General features: G+C 46.4%; 2 protein-coding genes across 3 annotated transcripts in view; one reads left to right on the forward strand and one right to left on the reverse strand.

The window, feature by feature from the left end:
* Positions 1 to 7739, reverse strand: part of LOC144100802 (uncharacterized) — a 222720-nt gene extending 214981 nt beyond the window's left edge. For both annotated transcript variants that reach the window (XM_077633663.1, XM_077633662.1), the window contains exon 1: positions 5791 to 7739. In XM_077633663.1, coding sequence (XP_077489789.1) covers positions 5791 to 6289 — 499 coding nt within the window. In that variant the 5' untranslated portion in view covers positions 6290 to 7739. The remainder of the gene's footprint in view (positions 1 to 5790) is intronic.
* A 235-nt stretch (positions 7740 to 7974) lies between these two features.
* LOC144100803 (pentatricopeptide repeat-containing protein 1, mitochondrial) lies at positions 7975 to 27751 on the forward strand. Its single transcript, XM_077633666.1, has 10 exons — positions 7975 to 8645; positions 11494 to 11631; positions 12159 to 12368; positions 13488 to 13598; positions 13672 to 13933; positions 15398 to 15590; positions 18304 to 18532; positions 19407 to 19523; positions 23688 to 23876; positions 26403 to 27751. Exons 1-10 carry the CDS (start codon positions 8166 to 8168, stop codon positions 26619 to 26621), a joined length of 2148 nt encoding a protein of 715 aa, XP_077489792.1. The 5' UTR covers positions 7975 to 8165; the 3' UTR covers positions 26622 to 27751.
* Positions 27752 to 27961: the final 210 nt, after the last annotated feature.

A 27961-nucleotide genomic window follows, 5' to 3' on the forward strand; every position in this document is an offset into this window, starting at 1 on the left:
TTCCAAGACTGAGAGGGGCTTTCGCAACCACGTAATCCCGTTAGGTTCTTCTGCATTCCCTTTTCTTCTTGTTCTTTTTTTCTTCTCAACTGCCTTAGAAGATCGCTCAGGGTGAACCACATGTCACTGCGCCTCTTATAACAACCTCGCAGTTCATAGCGAGTCCGAGCTTCCCTCAGCCTCCTCGGCCGGAATGCCGCGCAGCCATGCCATACAAGTTGCAACTAAGCATTTTTTTCTTTTTTTCATAAGCCATATTATTAGGCGGTAGCTCGACCGTGTTGTACAAGAGGCAACGGCAGGTAAGCACAATCGCCATTCATTTAATCAGATCGACAGAGGAGGGGGGGGGGGGGGGGGGGGCTCTCTAAGTTATGCGGCAGCTTCGTGACCAGTAGTTACAGCATGTAATAGCTCGACATAGCCGACGCAAAAACAAAACAAAGAAACGGTAACGAAGCTCGGCACGTGAACGTCGCTGTCGCGCATTGTGCATCGCCGTCGTTGATCGCGCTGAAACAACCGCCTGTTAACGAACTTCCAGGGTGAACACGGGCTGCTCGCGCAGCAGCACACGCAGCGTAATACTTTCTCGAAGGAAGGAGGTCGTTCTACAAAAGACCCGGTATCGGTACGAGGGAGGGGAGGGAGGCGTTTCGAAACCTTCCTTGGCAGACGCCACCATGGCTTTAACAAAACTGTAGCAATAGCGAGAGAGATGTAGAGAGAGAACGGAATGTATGGGTGGAAGGGAGAGGCGCCTTGGAAAGGTGACTCTCGTCACCCTTACCCCACCCCCTCCCCAGCTCCGCCTTCAGTCCTTTATTCTACCCGCTGCTGTCGGCTTTTGTTGAAGACGATGGAAGATGAGAGACTCTTTCTTCACCGCGGAGCTGCTTTCGGCGCGAGCAACGGGGAGACATTAATCTTGAGTTAAAAGATAAACGCGGATAACTTTAAACGAGGTTGGCGCTCGCGCCCCGAGCTACTATAGCTGCTGCCTTCGTGGTAGCATGCGGCGGCGCTTCGCAGGCACACGACGTTTCAACACTTTTCTCTCGATCAGTGCGGGGGAAAATCAATAAAGTGAGCTTTTTTCTTACCCGGACGGCCTTAGTACAGGTGGGAGGCGCTTAACTACATTTAAGAGATAAAAATATACAACGCAGAGGAGACCGCGTATATGCCTTACGACGTCGCGGCTTTATATTTAACGAGGCCGCGGCAGCCTTTTCCACGAAGATGAAAGAATCCTGCACTCCCGTAATACTGTTCCAACGCATACCTCGCGAAGGAAGTAACTTGGGCACTTGGGCTGGCATAAAACGGTGCAGCTCTTCAAGATAGAGCTGGCGCCAGTGCTAATCAAGCACAGGTTCGGTATAATATTGGTATGGTATGGTACGGTATGGTATAGTATGCTATGGTATGGTATGGTACGCTGCGGTATGATATGGTATGGTAAGGTACTACAGATTTTTAGCCGCACTGTACGGTACGCACAGCAACTACGGCAGCTGCTACCGTACGGCAAATGTGGATAAGCAAGGCTGGCAACGGTAGCAACGGCAACGCGTTGCCGTATTTACCGGACGGCTTTCCGGCTACGCTAAAACTCTCTACTGCTCGGTACCGTACGGTATGGTGTACATTGTACGGTATAGGGGCTATGAGGGCCGCCATAGTGTAAGGGCTCCGGGTTTATTTCGACCAGCTGAGGTTCTTTAACGTGCAGACACATCGCACACAAGAGCGACTTTCGCATTTCGTCTTCACCGAAGCGCGGCCTCACCGCCTGGATTCGATCCCGCTACCTTGTGCTTACCAGCCGAGAAGCCACTGAGCCGCCTCGCTGTGCAACCGTAGACCGCCCTTGGCATTGAATGACTGATGCTCCGGCTTCTACAGTTCTGCACGGTTTTTTCCCGGACAGCGAATGCATAAATTTGCGACGCGCGAAGCGGGTCGGAGAGAAGGAAAGAGCGAGAGAGAGTGTAGCCTCCGGTACATGTCCTGTGTGCCGAGTAAACGTGAATGACACAACGGGAGAAGACTGCGGAACAAAAGCACCTGCTCGTTAGGTGCGTGCGTTCCATTGTCCTTGATGTCCTTGGAATCTCCTGTACCGCCTCCCCCAACAACTTAGAACAGTGTAATATCCACCGCATTGTTAACGCTGATGCGCCGATCGTTCGCCTAGTGTGCTTCACTTTGCATTTATCCTGTGGCGCGGTAACGCCTCCAGCGCCAGTACCGAAACGGGCGTGGGTTCTCTTTAGAGTCCCTTTGTCGCTGCAGACGGCTTTTGTGTATCAGTAGCCTGCGACAATATGTGTTGTGCTGCTTTAGAAGCGCCGTTATAAGCGCGCTACATTGTATGTTTCAATGTTTTTGTTCTCTAGTTCTCGTTTTCGTTCCTTCGCTGTGCTCACTATGTTGTGTTCCGCTCAACAAACAAGAAAAAAGATAGGGCGAAGATGCTCCGGAGTACCGCCGAAGCTCCTCTGCATACCAGATTTCGGAAACGTCATCAATCACTGCCTCTGTAGAGCCCCGTCTGCTCTGCCGAGACACAGGAAAGACTTGAGCCGATAAACCCGCTCCAGAAACAGCACACGCTGTGGAGTTCACACGAGCAGCAGGCTGTAAATGGTGGGTTGTTTGCCTAGATACGAAGAGTGTGATTGCAGTATAAAACAAATATTTTTTGTTTTTCTTTTACGATTTTTTATCACCCCCTCAGTATCGCTTCGGGGCATTACGTAACCGAAATTCTCAGTTTTCTCTAAGCGCTGTGCGCTTTAGGATCACTTGTGCGCCAGTATAAGGGCCAGTGTTGCTTTCGTTTCAGGCGCACTCTTCGTCGGTCGAAAATAGCTCAGTGCTCTCGTGACCGACAATGACGTCAGAGGGCGCTGTAGAAGAAATTTGAGGGTTTCTAACGTCCCGCCCTTGTTGTTCCGAAGAAGTGAAAATGGGAACACTGTTGCATGTCAATCGCGAGGTTGTTTCCAGCCCTTGCCTCAAAAAAGAAGACTGGCTATACCTTGTCGGATTCGGTCAGCCCGTAGTGGTCTCTTTACTTTTGATGAAGCGCGAAAATCTAGCACTTGAAAATAACTACGGAGCCCTTGTTCGGCTCACGCTCGTTACTTCTGTGCTTAAACACTGCAAATGAACCCTGGCTTAGAGGTAGAGCACCCGCCACAGCCTCGGCAGGCAGTGGATTAGACACCGGCCACAGGCGGCTACCCACCAGTTTCCTCAAATGGGTACAAGCTTATCTCCCGGCCTGGTACTCTGCTTTCCATTGTAACACTTTCAAAAGCGCTGCGACAGGGGACACCAAGGGAAAGAAAGAAAACGAAGGACAAGCGCTCCTTCGTTTCCTCCTTTCTTTCTCTTGGTGTCCCCTGTCGCAGCGCTTTTGAAAGTGTTGAAATGATGTGCCAACTAGCTCAATTATCCGTGTTACTCTGCTTTCCAGGGTGGACGCACTTTTAAATCCCGCCGCCGTGAACTTGAACAGGCACTTGTACGAAAATAAAGGGCCACAATCGGGATTTACTACACAAAGGCAATTAGGCACCTAAGAATTAGGATTAAGACCCTTTTCCCAAGAATTTCACCCCAGGAGAGCGATCACCAGGCCGGAGTAAAGCTTGTACCCATCATAAAAACGGTTTGTAATCGGCGGCACTATCGATCGAACCCAGCATCTCCCGCATGCGAGGCGGGTGCTCAAACCACCCCTGCGGTCAGGGCTCCTTGCAAGTGCGCTTCTCCTAACTAGCACTCTTTATGCCGTGAAGACCTCTTTCTGTTTCACATGGCGCGTTTATTACGCATGCTAAGAGAGAACGTTCTGCTTATTCTTTCTTTTTTGCGGCACATTGTCACGTGCACAGCAAGTTTACAGAGGCTAAGCAGCCACTGCATCGTATACTGTGTGTCCAGTCTAATGCGTTCGCTGCTTCAGGGTGTCCATTATGTAGACCTCGGTTTTTGCAACCGCTTCTACTAGAGTAACTTCTGAAAACGAAGAGGTACGCAAAAATTTGTTTTTCTGCAAAAAAAGAGAAAACGATCAAAACCAGGAGCAGGTCCTCATTTGCCGAGAGTTCGCAGCGAGCACTAAAACGAAGACTGCAAACGACCGGCTAGGTGTGATTTGATAAAAAGAGAGAGAGAGAGATCCGTGCAGATGTCTCACATCGGAGCTTTGCCGTATATCAAAGAGGCACGGACACACTGGCGGCAAAACGTGCACGGCACGCCGGCGGCGGCAAGCCGCTTGCCATGAAGCCTGCCGCGCAGAGGAGCCATTTTCGGCGGCTTGCCGCGTGCTGCGTTGCGGGGAGACCAATCAGGGGCGCCCGGCTTAGTCACGTGGGGAGCGTCTGTGTCGTCACCTCTTGGCTCCAAGCAAAGTTACCTTCCAGAGGCGGCAACGGAGCTACAGTGACGGAGCCGCGCGCGCTCTTCCACATGAAGAGACCTCGACCGGTATGGCATGAAAATAGCTTTGTGGGCGGTGATGGTGAAAACATTTATAATCACAGAGAGAGGAGTTGGGGGCCGTGACCTGAAGGGTCACACCCTTACATCCACTACGCGGCGCTCTCCCGCGCACTCCTCGCGTTTGAGAAAAATGGGGGAAAAGCAGTGGGCTAGGAAAGTTTTTCAGGTACCTGTATATCAGGAATGTTGACACGAAACGGAGAACGCGCGCTAGAAAATTGACAAGCAAATATCTGGACAGCAGTAGGGGGGGGGGGGGGGGGGGCAGCAATCATCGGTTAAGAAAAAGGTTCAAGAAACAGAGATAGCTCTGTGGAAAACAGGGATGTTTACGAAATCAGCACTGGGAACATACCGGACCTTTAAGCAGGAAATTGCCAAAGAAAATGTCTAAGATAATTGTAGGAAAAGCTCTTTGTTGTTTGAGGCCAGGACGGGAGTTTTGCGGATATAAAGACATATAGAGTCAGGTACCACGAGATAGACTCGTTGTGCCTTGCGTGCGGAGAGGAAGAGGAAACGGCTGAATACTTGATACTTTTCTGTAAAGGGCTTCACCCTACAGTGGAAGGCAGCGGGGATGATTTATCCAAGGCATTGGGGTTTAAGGACAGTGAAGGGAAAGTAGACTTTAAGCGGGTAGAATAAACCAAGCGAATGTTATCTGATTGGTGGCTAAAAGGAAGACAGGAGTAAAATTTCACAAGTCATGGCTAGGTGGCTTGAGCCACCGCCCGATTCAAAGGGTTGAGCCGTATCCATTCATCCATCCTCGCCGCCCGTGTGGGTGTCCCTTTCGCGCCGCGAATAGTGCCGCGCATTTTTCCGCCAGTGTGTTCGTACCTGAACAACTGGACGAGGTGGCAGTAATTCATTGTGGGTGGTACAGCGCGAACTAGAAGACATGTTGTCTTCTTGCTTTTGTCCGTCCTCTAGTTTGCCCTGTACCACCCACAAAGATCATGCGAGATGGAGTCTTTTAAAATGCTTTGCGGGGAGACTTCGCCGCTAAGATTGTCTTACTTAGTCTGTTGGCGAGTGCGATAAAGTAAAATCTCGTTAATTCGAACTCGTTTAATTCGCACTGATGTTTTGGTCTCGTCAATATCGAATGTCCTGAAAACACTCCTTTTAATTAGGACTCCACATCTTTCCAATAATTTTCTGGTCCCGTTCGAGTTCGCATAACGGGTTAGACTTTATTTTGTCTGCTTAACAGCTTCCAAAAAAACCTCTGAAATGGAAAAGGGAACGAATAGGATGACTCACCGCGTGCTGCTTGCGTCTCAGGCCTTCGACGACCTGCTCCTGGCGTCGCAACCTTTTGAGCCTCTGCGGTGGAACTTGGCGTTGTAGTCGTCGGTGGTGCAGCGTTGGAGCACTGTTCGTGTTCCTTAGCGCAGCTTTTGTCGTCTGCTCCGGCGGCAACAACTGGTGACGTAGGAAGGACAGCGGCAGCAGGAGCAGCAGTTGTCGGTGACGTCACGGTCATTCCTTTCTGCAGGTCCTGCGGCACCTTGCTCAGGGAGACCACGGTGACGTTGACCCTCGGACAACGACCTTGTTTTTCCAGTTCGCGGTAAACCCGCAGGTAGGAGTCGTTGAGGGCGAACCAGGAGCCGTCTTTTTCGACCACCTGTATTTTGGGAACACGCTCCCTGTTTTCCTCGAGCCGCTGTCCCAGTTCGTCGACGACGTCCGGGGAGACGATGCAGGAACCGGCCGAGTCATCGTGCAGGAAGTGGATTTCGGACGGTGCGAGAAGCATTTCGGAGGACTTGGATGGGCTACGGCAACAGTCACTGGTCTCGGAGAACTTGCAAGTCTGCCCTTGCTGCCGCTGCTGTTGTCGTTGATGCTGCTGGAAGCAAGTCGAAGCCGCGGACGACGTGGATAGCAGAAGCGGCGCTAGGCACCTTTCGAAAGCCGACTTGAGCGGGAGGGAAGACGTTTTTTCACCCTTTCTCGTTGAAGAGCTATAGATTACAAACTATAGCTCTATACAACGTAGACGACTAGTCGCTAGAGTAAATATCTCGGAGCAAACGACAACGAGGGCGATACCAGGAGCGGTGGCAGACGGACTCCTGAAAACAGCTAGACTTGGCCGAAGATGGTTGCTTTTTCGGACAGGAGTTCGGAACTATCGTGGCGACCACCGGCTTACGAGCGAGAAAAGTAAATGCCTTCGGAGATTACAAAACTTCGAAACCGTCTTTCGAGGCAAGAGGTCACATCTGAAGAGTCCCGGCAGCGGCAACTCGAATAGAATGAACCTTCCGTCACCTTCCACAACTAAACAGTTTTGGAAGGCAGACTTCAAAGAAAGAGAACACGTTCTTTGCTTTCTCCAAATTTGTAACTATTCCAAGGTAAAGCCTAAACTGACGCGTCCGCACCGACACCCGGCCGCGGCGTTTGGAGAGCAGCGCACGAACGAACTTTCGATCCGCGAAACTCCGCTTTCTTTCGGAGAAATTATTCCCACCAACGCGACAGCATCAAGATATTGATTCGAGGCGGCTTTACAAGCGTCGCTTTCGGTGATCTTACTTTTGCTGTTCACTCGATATGCGCTCGTCCTCTTCGCCGATTCGTTCCTGCAACAGCGTAATTTGAATGACTCAGGTGTGCCTTAGTTCCTCACGAAGTGGTCATTCCTCTCGGAACGGAAAGTTAAAATTCAGCGATTAAAATTCAGTAGGATCGTCTTCGAGATAAGAATTAATATACTGGCGTCGTCAGCGAGATGTGAAAGTAGGCAATGCGCCTTCTCCAACGTATCCGATGAACCGTTCCGAATTTAAGCGGTAGAATGTTTACGCAGCCCGCATTTGAGCAAAAAAAGCTCGAGGAGCAGACATAAAATCGCCGCCTCCAGCGCCCACCTGAAGTAAACGATGCCAGGCGGATGCGTTGTCAGAGGGATCGACCACCGATCCGCTTGCAATTAGGTCGTCGCGCCGCTCACGGCAAGCTCCGCCTCCAGTCAGGCGGTGAAGCCCAAAGAATGCGCATTCACGTCGGCCGAAACGCCGAGGCAGCTATAATCGGATAGAAAACCGCGTGGTACAGTAGTAGTAGTAGTGGTGGTACGTGCACTCAAAGCAGCGCTGTAGCGACGAACACAACAAAACAACAAACTGTACAAGCACTCGGTGTACAACACCCCTTAGCCAACGACGCCGCGGTGATGGGATCTCCTCCTCCGCATCACATCCCCAACATCCGCACTTCTTGCATGCAAGCAGCCGATGCGCATTCTGTCAGGTGCGAGCGATAAATGTAAACCACGAACGGCTTTAAAGGCTCGCCGGCTCTGCTTTTTTATTTGGCGCGTACTTTAACAAGCCACACCAGTGGTAAAGCTTGCTGTCTCTGCCTATATCGCGTAAAAATTGAAGAAATTACCCGAATAGTCCCTCCCTTTGTCAAGGACGACCCATCGCTAGTGCATCACCAAGATGGCTCCGCTCATATGTGTGGAAAGGTTGACCTGATGACTTTATTTTGCACCGCTTTAAATAATGTAGAGCTTGGCGTAAAGTCCTTCCATTCCAGGCGACAGAGGTGCATCTCGTGTAAAGTTCTAGCGCCATTTTTCAGGCTTGGTTGTGCAAGTAGCTCGCTGCCGACCTAGCAAAATGTTCGCTACAAGACCATGTGCGTCCATGTGCGCTGCTCTGGTCAGGCGAAGTCGGCTCGTACACGAACTGAATTTCGTTCCACTGCTTCCCTCGCCGCGACAACTGTGCACAGCGGCGGCGACCGGCGAGACGGTGCGGGAGACTCCTCCACTTCGTGGCCCTACTGGGCGGAATTCAGCGGCAACGGGACGTGGAGAACTTTCAGCCGGAGACCGACGCGGCTCCGGCAGCGACGGCGCTTCGACGCGCGCTGCCAGAAAGCCCAGGACTCGGAGTGTGCGGCGAGAGTTTCCTGTCTTCGAAGGCCACGACCCGGACACATTCGGCACGCTGTCGGGCCACTCTCGCTTGGACGCTGAGCTGTTGCCGGATGACGACGACGACGACCCCGCAGAGTCCGCCGAGTTCACGAAGCTCGCGCGGTACTCGGACAAGAAGTATGAGCACGATATCAAGCAGTTAGTCACCGACAGAAAGGTGCGGCCTGTTGTTTTATCTTGGACTGCGAGGTGTAAGGCTTGCTTAATGTGGCGTTAACAACAGCGTCAAGATGTGGAAAGAAGAATGGGACGAGATCATGTGACCGATGGCAAAAGGTCACGTGACCTCGCTATGTGATGTTAACCACGACCCCACGGGGGAGGCAAGGAGGGGAATCTGGCCGCAACAGTTCACGCTGTGCAAAGCCTTTTCTTTCCCTTCGCCCGGTCCCGTGTTGAGGAAGTGACGGCAGTAACGCTAGCACAGGTCCCTCTCCTCCCCTTTGTTTAGTGCGCCCCCTCCCAAATGCACTGGGGTCACATGATTAAAAATAGCGCATCTTTGAAAGTGCCCAGTACTAGGTCCACACAATACTAGCGGCTGAAAGTACAGGGACTACATTCTTTCACCAGTGGGTCGTTGTGGGAGCTTTCATTTAGGACATGCAAAGGCAACACTTCCACTCTGGGTACAGGCCACTGTCCCGCACACACCACATAAGAGATGAGCTTTGAAGTGTACAGCTGTGTGCACTTTATCAAAGGATGGCAAGCCCATTAGGCTTGACACAGACTTGTTCTAAGAAGCAGCATAAGTATTGCTGGAGTACAGACTTCTCGAAGCTGTTTGTTACGGACGACACGTTCATCACGGAAACCTTGAGTGCAATATGGAAACAGCGCACCAGAGCATGAAGCACAGTGAACTGACCTAAAGGGAAAAAAAGAAGAAATGCTCCAAAACCATTGGTTACTGGCTAATTTGATTCAATAAACACCGACTCTTTCTTAAACATGTGCACCAGCGTGGTACTCATAGGCGTGTGCAGAGGGGAGGAGGGGGCAGCAGTGGCCCCCGTGATAGGCATGGCGAATGTGGGCATAAAGTTTGCCCCCCGTTCTTCGCTACTCGGAAGGCATGAACAGGCGCTGCCATGAAAATTGACCCGCCGTTATGGAGAGATCTGTGAATGCCTATGGCCGTAGTGACGCACATATCTCGACTTTGGGCTGCCTCCTAATTCTCCCTTTCCAACTTTCTTTTCTTGCAGGCAGTTATGTCTGTTTTATGGAGGAGTATGACATTGATTCATATGTTCAAGAAAGAGTTGATGTTTATTCATTCAAATTAGCCTCTAACCGATGGTTTTGGAGCACATCTTCTTTTTAAATTAGTTCACTCTGCTTTGCACTCTAGTGCATTGTTTCGTGGCAGGCCCCCAAATAGCTATTGCTTTTTAAGAGAAAGATGAGCAGCTTGGAAGCAGGGAAGCATATGATGCTGCAGCTTTCTGTTTTCATTCAATATATTTCCTGCGTCCTTGTTGTTGCAGCTATGCAACTGAACAACTTACTCAACTTTAAACGCTGTGTTTAGCTAACCTCATAAGGTTTAGCTGCTGAGTCTGTCACTGCTACAACTGAAATTGCTTTCGGTAGAGTTCAACAATACTATATAACGGTTTTCAATTGGTTTCTCTCGGGCAGTAATCTGTATTAAATAAAGTTAGACAGAATTCTGTGTTTTAATGACAAAGACACTACTCTCATCTAAAACTGAGCTTTTATATCCAGAAAAGACAGAAAAAAAAAAAGACTAAATAATGATGTCACCATCACCAACTGATTTCGCTAGTGAACTGCTTGCATCGACACCAAATTTTGCGCGCAGACCCCTGACGCTGTGCTAAGCCATCATTTACTTTTAAAAAAATGTCAGTCGATTTTGGTAATTAGGCCAAATGCGGATATGTGTGCCAGCATATGATGTGTTTTGGTGCTGTGCTGCTCTGCTAGGTTAATGTGGTTGTTAGTGTGTGTGTTCTTTGATGCAACAGTGAAAGGAGGACATGCCCTCTGCCCACCGTGTGGCTTACTTGCCGAGGTATAGCTGGTGGGCAGGTGAACAGTGGCACAAGGTAGGTTTCTATGGCAGGTGTCGCCATCGGTGGGACTTGGGTTGTTTCGATTGGGTTGCGACCCAGGTTTCTCTTCCCAACCAGCCTCTCACGAATAAATGGGTTGCCGCCTGGCACGGCTGGCAAGTTGCCCGCCACCCGGTGGGCAGGTGAGCAGCCTGCCACAAAACCGACTTCAGACAAATACGTACAAGCTGACGAACACACAACAGCTGAATGCGAGGAATGGCCACTATAACTGCTAGCGCACTAAAACGGCGGCAACCCGTCATTTCCATTAAGGATGTCAGGAGTTTGAATTGACTGGCGGGAAGATATTTAAATTCAATTTCCTCAGAAATAAATGCATCTTTTGCTGCCAGACCAAAGAAGCTATCATACCCAGGCCAGAGAATCAATTTTTATGGAGTCCAGTTGGATGGAGTTGTCCTTAGTACCCCTTTAAGAATACCTTTTAATTTAAATCATAGAGTTGCTCAAAGTCTGTTTGCACAGGTTTCAGAGAAACTTATTCGCTCGTAATTTGTTTCTCTTGAAAAATGTTGTCTGAGAAAATATGTGATAACCTAAAGCCATTGGGTCAACTTGCATCGCTAGTTTATTGACCTTTATATACCTTTCAGTAAGAGTGCACGATTGACTGCGATTTTTTTTTTCTTGATAAGAGTGCACATTAAGGACCACGGTGAAACACATTACACATTCCTCCAAGGTGCAGATCCGTAGTGTCTTCTAACCTGCTAGTTATTCTTGGAATAAGAGAAGCTTCCTTAATTGCTTCTAGTTTTAATATGGCCCCAAATTCCAGACACTTCCATGCCACAGATAGTAATTTGCTGGCTTACCAACTTTTAATAAGGCAAGCTGACAGTTTAAGCTCATGGTGCAGCTTTTTGCTTTGGTTCATTTTTTTTTAATTTGTTTCAGATCAAAGAGGCATTGAACTTGTTCTTCGAGATCCAGAAGGTGTACGAAGTGAAACCAACTCACGTTATGTTCACATTGCTCATTGGTGGCTGTGGTCGAGTTGGCTACACAAAAATGTCTTTCAAGCTGTACAAAATGGTACGTTACATACTCATGGACAGTTCTTTACATAAAAAGAGTTTATTGCTTTAACCTTTCAAGCTTTATTCCACAGCTTTCTCTTTACGTTTCCTAGTGAATAGTTTCAGTAAAATTTAGTAGATTAATCCTGCAGTGCTGAATGTCTGCTCTTTGTAGTTTCACTTGTTTTTTTCACTTAGTTTGCTATACACTGATATTGGAAGTGAAATGCAACTGTTCTCTATGAATCGTATTAAGCATCTGACAGAAATGAGAAACAGCGCAGAATTTTTCTTGCATTTTTTAAACAGTAGCGTGTATATTGATTTTGAATTGCTTTGTAATGTCATTTAGTGCATTAATAACAAGAAACACATTCTATGCTTTCTCTGTGTACAAAATAGAAGTGCTGCTCAGCTGTTAAGTGGATGCTTTAACGAGTGCTGTGTAGGCTGATGTAGCTTCAGAAATGGGATCTAAGATAGTCCATTGGTTCTGTGATGCATGTTTTACTAGTTGTTGGTTGAATTGTTACAATGCCTCAGATGCGTGACCGCGGATTGAACCCAACGCCAGCAACGCTGACAGGACTGTTCAACTCTTGTGCGGAGAGTCCGTACCCCGAGATGGGCCTGGAGAACGCTCACAAACTCTATGAGCAGATCAAGCTCAAAAGCTGGGTTCCCAGCAACCTGACATACCACGCCATGATCAAGGCATTTGGAAAGTGCGGAGACCTAGACATGGCCTTCAGGGTAAGTTGAGCAGATTACCTCATTACTCTGGTCATGTTAAACATGTGCTCAGGGGCACCTAATTACTGAGCAAAAGACAGGCTCAGCCTTTTCTTGTGTTTAGTTTTAGAATTAAGCACTCAATACCAACTGGCCTTCTCAATGGAAGTCTTCATTATCGTCATCAGCCCAACTACCCCTATAACCTTCCAGTTTACACCGTCCTGTGACAGCTGCGGCCGCCTGAACTCCAAAGACTTCCTAATCTCATCCTCCCATCTGACTCTCTGCCGTCCTCTGCCATGCTTGCCTTCTCTTGGAATCCACTTTGTTACCACAATGTGCCGTTGTTTGAATATCTGTTCTCTGCATTACAAGACCTCCCCACATCCATTTCTTCTCCTTGAGTTCAGCTGGGATATAGTTAGCCCTTTATTAGGCACAAGCTGTGTGTCTCACATGCATACAAATGGTAAAATTGTATTTAGGATGACTCGAGAAAGGGAATGCATCACTTTCAAGCTGCTTCGACCACTGATCTTCTGAAAAAAGGGGAGGTATTCATTTGTACCGATGACTTCATAAAAAGACCTGAACATGGTACAAATCCTTACCTCATTCTTTTCAGTGAATAAGAAAACCTGCGTTAAAATTGAAAATTGCTTCAAAAAGTATCATGACGCTGAGTTTAACAATATTTGAATTTTTTCTTTTTTTTTTTGCCACAATGGGCCATGTCGAACTGTACACCCGCGCTTGTAAAAGCACACTGAACATGGAGGAGACCTGTTAAAAAAATATAAAAGCATGCTGCATTAATGGTTTGTTTGATAGTTCAGTGCTATTGAGCACACAAAATTATGGCACATAGGTGCCCCATTGTCCGTTTCCCAGCACTTGAAGCAAATGGGACACCACGTGCCCTACTGTTGTAAAAGGGGTTAAACTAGCGTTTGCTTCCTGACCCACTCTACTTTCCAGCAATCGCTAAACAGAGCCCTGATTGTTTTCCTTTGCATAACTCTGTGCCCTGTTTGAAACCTAATTTCAAGCATTGGAAGTCCTATTATCAGTGCAATTCAGCATTCCTCCATGCAAGGTGTTCGTGAAAAAAGATTGATCAGGTCTTTTAACTTCCAGGTGATGGATGAAATGGCCGACGCAAAGCATGCAATCACATCAGAGACCTTTGCGTTCCTTCTCATGGCCTGTATCAGTGACAAAGAGGCTGGGTTTGCACTAGGACTCAAGGTGAGTACTGCGGGAATACGACAAACAGCGTGCCTGCTAACTTGCAGGAAACGACACACACTGTTCCTTTCAGGTGATGCGGACTATGCTGTGGAAGAAGATCCGGCCCTCAGTCTACTGCTACAACCTCTTCCTGCGAACAGTCAGGGAGTGTGGTATCGGCCCGCCAGAGCTCTTTCAGGAGCTCCTCGAATCCTCCAAACCCCGCAAGGCGAAACTGATTGGTGAGCAGAAGAATAAAGAGGCAAACACCAAGCCTGCCGAGATGCTTCACATTGAAGCACGCTTGGTAGATGGAGGAGAAGATGAGAGCTCAAACGAAGGTCCAAGAATCGGTGAGTAAGGGACCAAAATCAAATAAAAATAAACCAAGTTGAATTTTATGAAACGAGCACAAATGACTATTATAGCGTCTAAAAAAGAAACAACTTGGTGTGTTGCATGAGGCTGTCATGGATACACAGTAGTCTGCAGACTGTTGTATCAGTGGAGCACACAGATTGTCATCAGCAGCAGCTTAGCCGCCACTAGAACCATCACCATTGCTGTCACCACTATCCTCATCAGCTGAGCTTGGTTCAGTGCAGGATGAAGACCTCGCCTGTGACATCCCACTGCAGGGGCTTCCATGCACCAGCATTGACCCTTATATGCCTACAAATGTTCTTGCTTTATGAGCATGCGTGGTTATCTACCACTGCTAATTATGTTTACCCTCCCTTGGTGCCTTCTCTGTCACACTCTCTGACCACCAGTTATGTGCATTACATGCTTTGCCCAAATCCACTTCATCCTCTTTTTATCTGATTTCTTTCCACCTCTTGGTGTGATGCCTGTCACTTTTGTGTTCATCACTTGCTGTACTACTCTTGGTGTGCTTTTCAGCTACATGCATTGAACTACACATAAAAGTAGTCAAGAGAAGCTTCATGCCTGTCTTAATGCTGTGGCATTACCCGAGATAGGAAAGTCAGTAAGGATTGTGATGTCTTTTTATGATATGATTAAAACACTGGTTAATAAAAATCTCTATTTTGATCCCACTGGAAGGCTACTTTGACAGGGTGTCAATACAGTTGCTTGCTATTCGTCTTCTGCCATGCACATCTGTCTTCAATATGGGGGTTAATTATCCCTTTCAGATTCACATTATGTTCTGCTACTGAAATAAGTCTGAGAATTTGTGTGTGTATTTCAAACTCCCCTATTTCATAAATGAACATGAATGGCTAAAGGACTTTAGGAACTCATGCACACTACACTCTTCCACGTGTGCGGAATTGCAGCTTTATTATTCTGTCAAACACAGTTATACCCAATCAATTATTTTCCTTGTTATCCATGCTGGTTCTGAAATGAAAGCTGAGCTGCAGTGCTGTTCTATAAAGCATTCCACCCTGTCAGCAAAGAATAAAGAGCCAGCATCAGACAGCACTTCCTTGGTGCACTGTAGTACTTGGTGGCGTCCGTCTTTATTTCTTGTTTTGGAGAAGTGATCTTTTTTCTAGACACAAAATGGTCCTGCTATTCTGTCTAGCAGAAATTTTGAATGCGTCTGGCATCTCTGACTTGATGAAAACAACACTAGACAGTTTGAAAAAAAAAAAACAAAAGTTGCTTGCACAGTCGTTATGTGTTCATTATGCAAGTAAGTACAGTAGCTGTCACTTTAGCTCGAAGCGTTTGTTTTGCCCTGCACACAAATCACAACATTTTTGTTACCTTCTAAAGAAGAGTAGAAGCAAGAAGTAAGTTCCATAGTTTCCATGAGACTTTATGATGTGCCCCTACCATTGCAGACCACATAGTGGAAGCAGACTGTGCCTCGGGAAAAAGTTTTCAATCCAGTGAAGCGGCAGATGCATCGGCCAGCAGTACTGGAGAGGCAGTGACGTCCACAAGCCTGGTCACCCTGCCAAACCTGCTCGCACCCACCTTCAAGCACACTGGCGAGATTGTGGGGCTCGGTGAGGTTACAGAACCGTATCACAGGTGAGGATTCTTTTCGGCCGAGATATGACACTGTTTATCCACTTCTACTTTTCTGATTTACCATACTTACTTGCATAATAAGCCAAAATAATTACAAAAATTTGGGAGCTAGATGCACTCTTTACACTTTACATTCCTAATTTTGTTTGTGAGAATTGAAATTTTAACAGAGAAGTTAACAAATGGGATCATTATGTGTGTGCACCACTTATGCAAGTAAATGCAGTATTATTGCTGAATGCCTATGGAGTATTGAGCCTGGATAGTAGCTTGCAACTTGCATTTCATGTTTCACTAGGAGCAGCTGCAGTCTCCCCAGTAGCTCCAGAATTCCCTTTAAAGTAAAAACAGATCATTACTGTATCTTCATGCTTTGAAGCTGTACCTTGACTAGTTATAGTTGAGGGCTTTAGGTTCATTCTTACCGGCCTGTAACATGCGCTGGAAATGTAGTGCACAATGTCTCTTAATTCTGCCTCTATCAAAATATGGATGCCTCTGGTGATAATTATGCCATTATGTTGTGGTCAGTGGCACAATGCCACAGCAACTATATTATGTATGATCCCCAATTTTGTCTTTCATGAGTAGCGTGAATTCCCTCTTGCATGACTGGCATGGTAGGTGCTACAAGTAAAACATTAGCATGATGATAAGTTGTGTCTTTGCACTGCATTGCTTCCTGGTGAGCACCACTCCACTTTGTTCTCGTGCTACCCCACTAGGGTGGCTGATTGGTTTCACTGCTGAGACCAATGTCATGGGATCAAATCCTGGCCAAGATAGCTGTGTTTCGATGGCGGCAAAATGCAAAACATGTCCACGTGTGGTGTGACGTGAGACTCTGTTAAAAACCCTTATGTAGTCAAAGTCAACTTGTGCTTTTCACTACAGTGTCATGGGATCAAATCCTGGCCATGATGGCTGTGTTTCGATGGCGGCAAAATGCAAAACATGTCCACGTGTGGTGTGACGTGAGACTCTGTTAAAAACCCTTATGTAGTCAAAATCAACCTGTGCTTTTCACTACAGTGTCTGTCATAGCTCATGGGTAGCGTCAGGACGTTAACCCCCCCATTCAAAAGTGTAACATACCCCCATCCATGTGCCCCTCTAGTGTCAGCAGAGGTGGTTTTTTTCTCACAGTTTAGTGTCAGCGAGTTTGAATCTACAGCCATGTGAAAAGTTCTTAATGTGTCGTTTTTACGATGATATCTCTGTGCAGGATTTCCTCAACGGTAAATGGTGTTCTCGGTGTCATAGGTGATCATATTCGAAAACTGTCACATTCACCTGCAGCCGAAGGGAAATGTTGCCCGGCCAAGCGTCTGGGAATTTTTTTTCTTTCTTTGTTTTCATAGCAGTAGCTGTTAATAAAACCTTAGCTTCATTGGCACAGATGCCTGCACAGCAATGGGTAGGAGGAGCCTGCAATGTGCCCCGCCACCCCCATATCTCTATGGAGAGTGCGAAACTTGGCTACACAGCAAGGAGTGCAGTGCGAGCAGAAGCGAAAGACTGCACCGTAGAGAACCAGCACAGAGATCACGGGATCTGGCAGCTGTGGCACAGTGCAGCAGGAGGGGGTGCCAGCTAAGGCACAGCATAGCAGCCATCACTGTGTTTTCACATTACGCAGCTTAGCGTAAACGTCTATCAGCTTTTTAGAGAGCAGCTCTTAGCCGCCCGTTCCCGGATTGAGCAGTATAACCAAGTGCGGAGTGCAGCGGAGGATGAAAGATGGTGATAGCGAAGAGAACGCGGGTAGAAAACCAGATAAGAAGAGTACTGTGGTAGCATGAAGGCAGCTTGCGTGGCGGCAACCCACAGCATCAGAATAGCGCCCGCTGTCATCTGGTTGACGATGATGTGATCATTAACGTATGCATCACTCGCAAAAGATGGCGCCAGACTAGTGCTTGCTGCGAGTGCGCTGGTCGTTCACTTGAGGCGAGGCTCATTGGCGGCAAAATGCTGTGCGCGCTGTGCAAGTCGAAATGCCTCCATTCGGCCTATGTGGTCGCCTGCAGTTCAAATACCACAGTAACTGCGCACAAAAATCGCATTACCGATAAACCTAATCATCGACTAAATTCTTCTCTTGCTTGTGTGTGTGTGTGTGTGTGTGTGTGTGTGTGTGTGTGTGTGTGTGTGTGTGTGTGTGTGTGTGTGTGTGTGTGTGTGTGTGTGTGTGTACACACACACACACACAAGCAAGAGAAGAATTTAGTCGATGATTATGTTTATCGGTAATGGCGATTTTTGTGCGCAGTTACTGTGGTATATATATATATATATATATATATATATATATATATTTGTGCGCAGTTACTGTGGTATATATATATATCTATATATCATATCATTAGTTTGGGAGGCCAGGTGCAGAAGAAAGGCAGGTGAAGTGACAGGGTAGCGACAGCTGGCATGAGAGCATTATGAGAGGCTTTCTGTAGTAAAAAAAGAAGCAACTCTCGCTGTTGCTGCTGCTGCTGATGATGGTGACGATTACGAGGAGGAAAGGAAATCCACAGCTAACATCAGTGATGATGACAAGGACGATAGAAAGGGATAGAAAACTCATGGCAATAAAATAACCGCAGCTCGTGCAAGTCTGGGGAAGCTGGAGATCACTGGGTGAAGCCTCTATCCTCTGACGGTGCGTGGGCTTAACAATGCTGATAGTAACGGCATCAGCATCTTTCTCTGACAGGCTTCTGATGTGCGGAGGTGTGAAAGGCATGATGGACCACTTCCGGGACATGTCCGTACATCCCGATGCCAAGACCATCACACTGCTGCTGGACTGCATTCCGAACGACTGCAAAGCTGAGACAGAGTTGATTGCTGAAGCTGACAAAATCGGAGCCAAGTTGGATGTTGACTTCTTCAACATGCTCATCAAGCGCCGAGCATTTCGTCATGACAAGGAAATGGCCAAGGTTGGTGGCCTATCTAGAGATAGCCAACTGTGTCTAAGAAGAACTCTTGATTGAGACTCAATTAATTTTCTTTATGTGTGGATTTTCCTAACTGAAGAAGTAAATTCTTTAGTTTGCTAAACTCAGGAGATGCTGCATCAACCCATGTAGATATAAGGTACTGATATTTAAAAATAAAAACACAACAGTGTCAGATACCAGAACACCTTGAGGTCCACTGCCATGCAAAGGAATGGATTTTCCAACTGGTCTTTGATGAAGTGCACTTATTCACATGACATAGCATACTTGTTTCTGCAAAGATGCTCAGAATTCTGTAGACTTAAGTGTGTGGTATGTCTTCCCCCTTTATCAAGGGTTCGACAGAATCCTGTCTGGCGAGGGGGAAGCATATTGGACGCACATGAAACATACACTCGCCAAAGAAAAAATATATACCTATGTCGAAGTCTGGCTTTCGACATTGGTGGGCATTTAAATATTCCTGTGCAAACAACAAGCATCAGATATCATAAACTTCATTAATTCTCAAGCTTATGGTTACTGAAATGATTAGGTTGTATTAAAATAGTAACAGTCTCATAGATCTCTTCTTATTGCTTTGCATGTGTTTAATCTATCAGGCATTCAGAAGAGAAAAAAAATAGTTATCGGTAGAGACTGCTTGTTTTACTTCCAACTTTATTTTTGAATGCGCTTCTGACCTCTAGAATGTCTGGGGGGTTTCTGGCTTCCCCGTGAAGCAGCTGTTGCTTTAGGAGTATTCAGATGTGCAGAAGTGCTTGTTTGTTAGTGTGTGGTCATGAAATGCTGGTTAGTTGTCTATTAAGCAACACAAATTGTTATTGCTGTCCACTATATTTTTTCTTGGCAGGATGTCCTGTCAGCGATAACAGCACGCAACCTCCATCCTGATGTGATCACCTTTGGTGTGCTCGCTCTGACCGTACATAACAAGAAGGATGGTGTCGAGTTCCTCAATACCATGCAGGTGGGTTCTTGTTGCTTCACAGTTCTTGCTGTACAGGCGGCACTAGAACGAAATAGACCATGGTTCTGAGATGAAAGTTCTGAGATAAGGCATGCAGCCTTATCACTTTGTTTGCCATGAAAGATGTTACCAGACCATTCTGGAAACATAATAATCAAGTGCAGCCACCCTTACGAAGTTTGAGATTATTGCCGGCATTTATGCGCTTTATCTTGAATACTTTAGAAGAGTTAACTGCTGGGCTAGTTGGTGATCATACATACTAAAAAGATTTTTGTGCCAAAACAGCACACACAAGAAAAAAGGAGCTGGTTGTTCCTTTTCGTACTGGAGGGGACTGTACATAGCTATCATCATAGCGCACATGGCAGTGCCTTGTGCATAGAGTGGAATGTGTGCAGTGCAGTCTTGAAGATCAAGCATGTATCCCAGACTGTGGTAGTGCTAAGTACTGTATTTTTCCATTTGTAAGGCAGCCGCTTTTTTTTTGCAAAATGGGCAGGTGAAATGGTGGGGGGTTTCGACATAATACCAGGGCACTCTACCTATACCTAGGAACATGTTCAAATCCAAAAATGCACACACCTGGATAGTGTGCCATGCAAGAACGAAAAACACACTTTCCACAAAGACTGAAGTCCTGAGAACATCCTCTCTCAGATTCCAAAAGTAATACGTTGTCCACATGGGCTGCAGTGGCAATGAAATATGGGCTATAGCATATGCATCTGTTCCTCCATTCTATTCCACTGCGGCTGCCACGGTGACTCAGTGGTTATAGCGCTTGGCTGCTGACACAAAAGACATGAGTTTGATCCCGGCCGTGGCGGTCGAATTTCGATGGAAGCAGAATTCTAGAGGCCCGTGTGCTGTGTCATGTCAGTGCATGTTAACAAACCCCAGTTGGTCGAAATTTCCAGAGCCCTTCACTACGGCGTCCCTCATAGCTTGAGTCACTTTGGGGCGTTAAACCCCCAATAAAACCTATTCCACTTACAACAAGAACAATTTTTCTAAGTTACTTATCTAGAAATGATTTCATTCTTCTGTATGGATGTCAGTGGAAAATTTTCTTTCCACCCTCCGTCTATTTTTTTTTTTATGCCACAATTACGGAAGCAGTGGCTTGTATTTTGGTCAGTTTGTGTCTGTATTGCACGGTATATATATGAAGGAAGCCAACAGTCACTGAAACCACGGTGTAAGAGTAGAAAGGTGTCTTAACGAGCGCTCTGCAGGTGGTGCAGAACCCCGCGCAGTTCTACCACGGTGTGAGAGTAGAAAGGTGTCTTAACGAGCGCTCTGCAGGTGGTGCAGAACCCCGCGCAGTTCTACCACGGTGTGAGAGTAGAAAGGTGTCTTAACGAGCGCTCTGCAGGTGGTGCAGAACCCCTCGCAGTTCCCGGCTTTCGGCCAGATGGCGCCACACAACTGCGGCCCCTTTTGAAGTTAGAAACAGCGAAGTAAATTGCGCAGGAATAGACGTTAGCAAGGAAATATTGGAATATTGTGGAAATATACATTGAGAGGCAATGAGAACAACTAGTTTAAATACTAAGCTTAGCCAAAATGAGTAAATAACCAGAAAATGAGACGCATATTTTTCGATAATTCTCAGTGTTTACCAGTCATTCTCGTGGCCTTCAGGTTATTTAGCATACGTGTGCGAAACATTGGGACTTCCAACAATTCGCTTGCCACCAGTCCGATAAAAAGTGGGTGCCTGTATTGATCGGTCATCCGTAACTCATCAACCCGCCAAACCGAAAAGCATTCAGGGGATTTAGTCCACCACGGCGTGCAGAATGAGCATATGCGGACCGCGGTGAGCAATCTGAGCAGAACCTAATAGCTGCTATTTTCTGTACTACAGAAATTAAATAGATAAAACTTGAAATTCTTGGCATAGTGTGAAAATATCGCACGCACGCCAAAAGAGCTCAGGCCCGACCGTGAATCAGTCCGCATGCTATATACTGAAACTACATAATATTGCCTTCGTAACCTCATTCGACATTTCTAGCTTTATTGTCAAAGAAAGTAAGGCACTCTAAAATCGGTGTCACTCATGAGCGAAAGAGCACATGTACGACCTACACGACATATGCAGCATGGAAATTAGACCTCGCTTTTCTCGCTAATATCCCGACCAAATTTCCACACTGCAATCAAGAATACACTTAGGAAAGCTTTGAGTTCCCTCAGTGTCCGCTTCCTGTTGCCGATTTCTTTTTTCTTTGCTTTGCATACGGACGCATCCTAATTGACACATAGCAGCTAGTGTAAAAACTGAGCCATAATTGTCTCCTTGTGATCAGGGCAAGGGAAGGAAAAACTATAGCTTTCGTCAGCGTGCAACGATGTATCTCCTCCAAAGCAATGGAACTCGCGAGTAAGCTGTCAAAAAGAGATTAAAAAAAAGGGGAGCAGCAAATAGGAGTAAAAAAAAGAATAAGGATAAAAAAAAATGACACCGAACGCACGGCAACTACGGCTTCGCCGCAGTGCTCCTGCGCCATGCGCTGCAGCAACCCACCCGCACAAAACTGTATGAATAGCTCGGCTGAGTGACTTCTACGATCCTTGTCGACACGACTGGAGGCGACAGGATTGGAGGTGCTGTTAAGTGGCCAACTTTGATGCGCTCAGCTTTCGAAAAGTATACGCTTAATTCTGACACCATCTATAGTTCGAGTCGATGGCAGCCCCAAGAGCTAGAAGGTAAAATGTTCGGCAACACTTCAAACAAGTAGTTGAAGCCGCGCGATGTGGTGTCCGAGGAGGATGATTCCTGCGGGCCCTCCTCTGTAGACAGGTCTTGATTCGCCGCATCCTCTTGAGGACCATCGAGTGGCTCGTGAAGAACACGGCGTTTAATTGGCACCGGAATATCGTGCCTCCCAGCAGGCATTTTCCGTTCCTTCCTGACTTTTGACAGGTGTGCAGAGCAGTCAGGGAACCTTGCTGGCACCGCGTTTTTCGCAAGACACGCTCGCCGCGGTGTACGTACGAGTACATGGTTTCCCAAGTTTTCGACACGAGATGAGGCTTGAAATGCTTCTCACATAAATAGTCTGAAGGCTGCGGCAAACGGTCCTGACGTGGGATGGCATTTCTCCACAGCTTTGTCCTTTGGTGCCGAAAACAGTGACAGCTAACTTTTCTTTGCACGACTTGTAGCCTGTCGTGCATCGCGGAGCAAAGCAATTTCGTCCCATCGAAGCACTGAAGCACTGGTGACAGCACCGTACACCATCAGAATTAAAATACAGTCATGTTTCAGTCAAAGAACAACAATACAGACCGAATTGGAAGTCCGTGCCGAAGAAAACTTACGTTCAACGGCACGTTCACTGCAAGCAGACGACGACGACACAAACGGCAGGAGGGCCCGCTGTTGTGTGCCGCCATCTGTCCGCAGGCAGCGAAACTGCGAGACTCTTCGCGCAACATTCGGAGCACAGGACAAGCGGCGCCGTTGGTACACCTTTCCATTCTTACACCGTGACCGAAGCCAAGGTGCCTAGGGGAATGATTCCTTATATATATATATATATATATATATATATATATATATATATATATATATATATATATATATATATATATATATATATATATATATATATATATATATATATATATATATATATATATATATATGCAACAGTGGTAAGTTTATGAAATCACAGATCGTGCTTGCTACCCTTGTTGCTTCTCTGTAGCAATTATTTCAACTTTGTTGTCCTCTTCACTTCACTAACTGGCCAATCCTGGCAATAGTAGCTGCACAGTAGTGACCAAGTTTCTGACTGAGGGTGACAGAGGGTATTTGTCCATCGTGAAGCAGAAACACACGGTGAAGTGTAAGTTAAGCCCCCAGACGTGCAAGTTATAGATGGAGAGGTGATTGCTGCCATTCCAGGAGTACAAGAAAAGTAATACAGTGACTGCGAAGACAAAGCACTAAGCATTGATACAATCAGAGATGTGCATTGATGAAGATGTGGGTTAAGACATGCATGCATAAGGTATGCATTTCAATGATCATGCTATGAAGAAGCGCATCTTGCTTGTGCCTAGTTCCAGGCGCAGAATGCAAGATAGATTCTTTTTGATCACATGCCTGAGAAGTGCATGAACCAAAAAGATATGACCGTGCAGGAAGCCGGCCTGACCGTAAACGAAGAGATCTTGGGCACTCTGCTGCGCAACGCCTGCTTCAGGGGCAACTTCTGGTTCCTCCTGGACCTGATGGAGTACGCCAGGCGTGAGAACATCCTGGTCAGCGCCAGCGCCCTCCGTGCCATTGATAAGGCCTCTGACCGCACCAGACGGGCCCTGCTTCAGAAGGTCAGTGACTGCCATCACTTCTTGCCCCGGAGCTTCCTCAGCTGTGCTTTTGCCAAGAAGAGGCATCTCTAGGGTCTTGATTTCACCATCACCAAACATTTCTTTTTGTTTCTCCCTTTGCTGTTGAGCAGACATGGTTGGGGTGGTAAGAGGATTGTTATGATATATGCAAGCATAAAAGAAGAGAGAGGTTGTGAGTTCAGATCACACCAGTGGCATGCGGTTAGTAGGTTTTTCTGCTAATTTCTTTAAAGTTACATCTCCTGTTTAAAACGATTATGCAAGTAATTTCCAACGATAATCAACAGCACAAAAAAAATAAGAATAAAAGCAGCATTCTCATATGCTTCCTCTGGTTTCAATAACTGTCGGCTTCTTTCATGTATGCATACTTTTCGCGCTAGCATGATAATTCCTCAGAAATTCAGGGATGGCAGTTTGTGGCTGGTAAGGTGATGGCCTATATGCATTTGTTACTTATCTTGTTCTGATTATTCTACCACAAGGCCTATTAAACTTTACCTCAAGAGACTTTTGCAGGCACATTAGATCAAGTTTGCGGGGCAGTAAGAATGACAAACTCCCTTCTTTCCTCACAATTACCTCTCTTCACCCATTTTCCTTTTTTCTTAGTGCAGAGCGGAAAGTTGTGCACAAGGGCTCAGGCTGGCCCTCATTGCCTTTCTCTCACCTTGGCCCAAACCTGCCCTGCTCAGTAAAGTTTCCTCTCTACAGTAGACTCCTATTGTGAGACCATTTGATTGCTTTTACATAGAACTCAGTTTAAAAAGAATCACCTTAAGATGAACTGTTTGGCTTGTCCTTCGGTCAAGGTGAAATTTCTAAGAAGTCTCAAACCATAGTGACCCCGTGTAACGGCACTCACGAGGAATCTGCACAGCTTTCTCTAGGAAAAGAAAATATATATAAAATGCTTCTGCGTAAGAAAGTGCACCCACGCAAGGGGGCTTCCGTGCACCATCACTCAACGGAAAAGCCATCTTGCAGGAGTACGCTTTCTTGTAAGTTTTCTTGCCTGTGACAGGGCCCCATCACACATGCACTGTGCACCAGTCTGACATGGTCAGTTCTCGGCATCACATTCCACGTGTTGCCTCTCACAGGCTAAAAGACGTGTATGCAATTAGTGCACCCACTAGATTTGGGGCTTAAAACTCTGGTGCCGCATTTTCTACTGACACGGCATCGCAGTACGCATTGTCACGATGGCCCGTGTGCGTTGCCTGCAGCATACGGAAAGGCATGCTTTGTGTGCCTGCTCATGGAGTTGCAGAAGGACTGCAAGACGAGAGGCATGGCTACCCTACTGGGCACCTTCGAAGCACTCGGAGCAGGATGGAAAGCAAAAATCATTAAAAAATGCAGATAGATAGCAGCCATTGTGGGATGCAGTGAGGAAAAAGAACTGGAGAAAAAAACAGAAAACTAGACCAGTGCCATTTTCAGTTAGGATATTTTGAGCTTGTTTCATGCTCTGCCTTCAACACACTTCATGCATTGTGCAATAAGTGCTCTATTTGCAGCTATCCTCTCTCTGGAAGGCTGTTGTATTTGTTGTCTTTGTCATATATATACCAGGTGTTCAGGGGAAGCCTGCTACTAATTCCTAAAAATAGGGTTTTTGAGGTAAAGAAAGCTTTTTACAACATAGCAATACCAGTATTGGTGGGCATCAAAAAGCAGAATCATGTTAGCTAGTAAAATGATTAACTAAATTCTAATAGTTAACTTTGTAACCAGTATTGACTATAGTGCCTGATTGCAATCAGCGACTTTTAGGCGGAGCGGTTCTCTATGCTTTTGCCACTGTGCTGCTCCAGTGCGGAACAGCAAATTTCAATCAGTCTTGAAATTTTCGATCAGTCTTGTGGCGAGTTTTTACTCTTGAACGTTTTTCTTGCCCTGTGCTTCTCAATTGCATACCTAGTGCCGCATGGCTCATAAACATTTGTTTTGCAAGAACAAGCAACTCTCGACCCTACAAGGTACACGTTAAACTTCTCGCTTTTAGCACGATTTTTATATATACGCGTATGCGCTGTGAAAGCTGGTTTTGAACTTGTTGCACTTCTATACCATAAAGTTATGCTGGAACCTGTTGGTAGTGAATTTTGTTAACCTGCAGTGCAGCGGAAATTCTTGCATGAGTGAGTTTTGTCACCGAAGTGATTTCGGTCACGTGTTCAGTTGATGGCTTCATTGAGTAGAAGGTGGTCAGAAAGACTTGGCAAGACCAGCAGTTGGCAACAGCAGTAGTGATGTGTCTGAAACTGTTTGCGTACCTTATAAACTCTGAAGTGCTAATTCACACACATGTGGTACAGTTATGCGTTGTTACGTCGTAGGCTGCAGTAACAAAAAAAAATGTGTACCTCATTTCTCTTAAGCCCAAGTGCAATTGACTTCGAGCATTAGAGCTTGTGAGCTCCAAGTTTTAAATCCACGCAGTTGTATAGTGCAGTTCTTGTGTAGTAATTTTTTCCTTTATTCATTTCTTCCTGCCAGGAGAGGGGGAAGGAGGTGAAGTTTGTGACACCATCTGTGGAGAGTGGCTTCCGGGCATTCTGCTTCAGGTACGAAGACTGGCTCAAAGAGGTGCGAGTGGATGCACCACGCCACCCGTGGGAGCAGTATGAGCCGGAAAATATGAAGAAGTCGGCTGCCGAACTAAAGGCCGCGGCAGTAGCCCTCACAACAGAGGAGACACGATGTGACACGGGGTAGAGCCGGATGGTAAACTAGTTCCACTTTAGACACAAGCTCGTAATTCAAGGACAACAGGCAGACAAAGTGGATAGCACACAACGCTAGTTTCTTTTCAATTTCTTATCAAGCACGACTGCACAATCTTCTTTATCATAGTGACCTTTTAAAAATCTTCCAGCCACAACCACCATCTCATTTGCAGTGAAACTGTGCATGGAGCATGCATTATTGCGGTTACTTTTGTCTCGTAGTAAGTTTTACAACGGTACTTACCTGGTTCGGCCATGCATGGTGCTAGCTCTGAATCGTCTGCACCGAGATCGAGGGACCGAATCCCACCAAAGCTGTGTTTCTGCTGTAGGGCGGTAGCAGCGCCATGTGTCATCTGCAGAGGTGCAGGCAATTACAGGCTTGCATCATGCGCGGCCGAACAAGGCAAGTACTCGTGTCAAACTTACTACGAGACAAAAATTACCGTATTATGCAAGCCCCATGCACACTTTCACTGCAAACGAGCCAGCGGTTCAGGCGGGAACATTTAAAAAAATTGCTATGATAAAGATATACCGCACGGTATACTTCAATATAGTATATATAGTAAATATAGTAATATTTTAAAAGTCAACTGCGTATTAGAATTTCCAGCAGTGTGTTTTTACAGATCTCTGGCAATGCTTTCCTCAACTAGCTGATCCGAAGGGTACGTGTTAGTGCCTTGCAATGACACTGCCTATTGTGTCTGCAACTACTGCAAGCTAACTGATTAACAGCTACACAGATCATCTGTAGTCATCATGCTATTTTTCCAGCCCAACTGTGCAACTCTCCAACTCTCCATCATTGTAACACGTAATAAACTAATAATCGACTTTTATGCCATATGGCCAGCTTTGCTCAGTGTGTGAAGCAATTTCTCACTGTGGTGAAAGCCGTCTAATAAACTTGTATAGTCATAGGAATGCAGTATTGCAACTGTTTTGATTTGCATGTTTTCACGCTGTGTGCACAACACACATTACATTATATGCAATTCACATTAAAAGGGGACCGAAGATTCGTTCGAATTGCATGGTGCTAGAATTAAAAGAAGCTTGTCTTAATACAGTGTTGACACAATCAAAATACCAGTGCAAATAAACTGGAAGTTCAAATTAAGTGAGTTTTAATTAATGACATTTCACTGTAGTTACAAAGTGGTGCATATTTAAGAGGACTGATAACTGACTGCTTGGCATCTGAGAGATTTGTATCACGAAATGATAAGCCTCTTTTAGCAAAGTAGCACTTTCACAGAATAGATGAACCTGCTTGGAAGGGGCCTATGTGTGGAGGCTGCAAGGAACAACTTCGCATTGTTT

This window comes from Amblyomma americanum, chromosome 8, assembly GCF_052857255.1.
Source record: "Amblyomma americanum isolate KBUSLIRL-KWMA chromosome 8, ASM5285725v1, whole genome shotgun sequence".
Classification (NCBI taxonomy): Eukaryota; Metazoa; Arthropoda; class Arachnida; order Ixodida; family Ixodidae; genus Amblyomma; species Amblyomma americanum.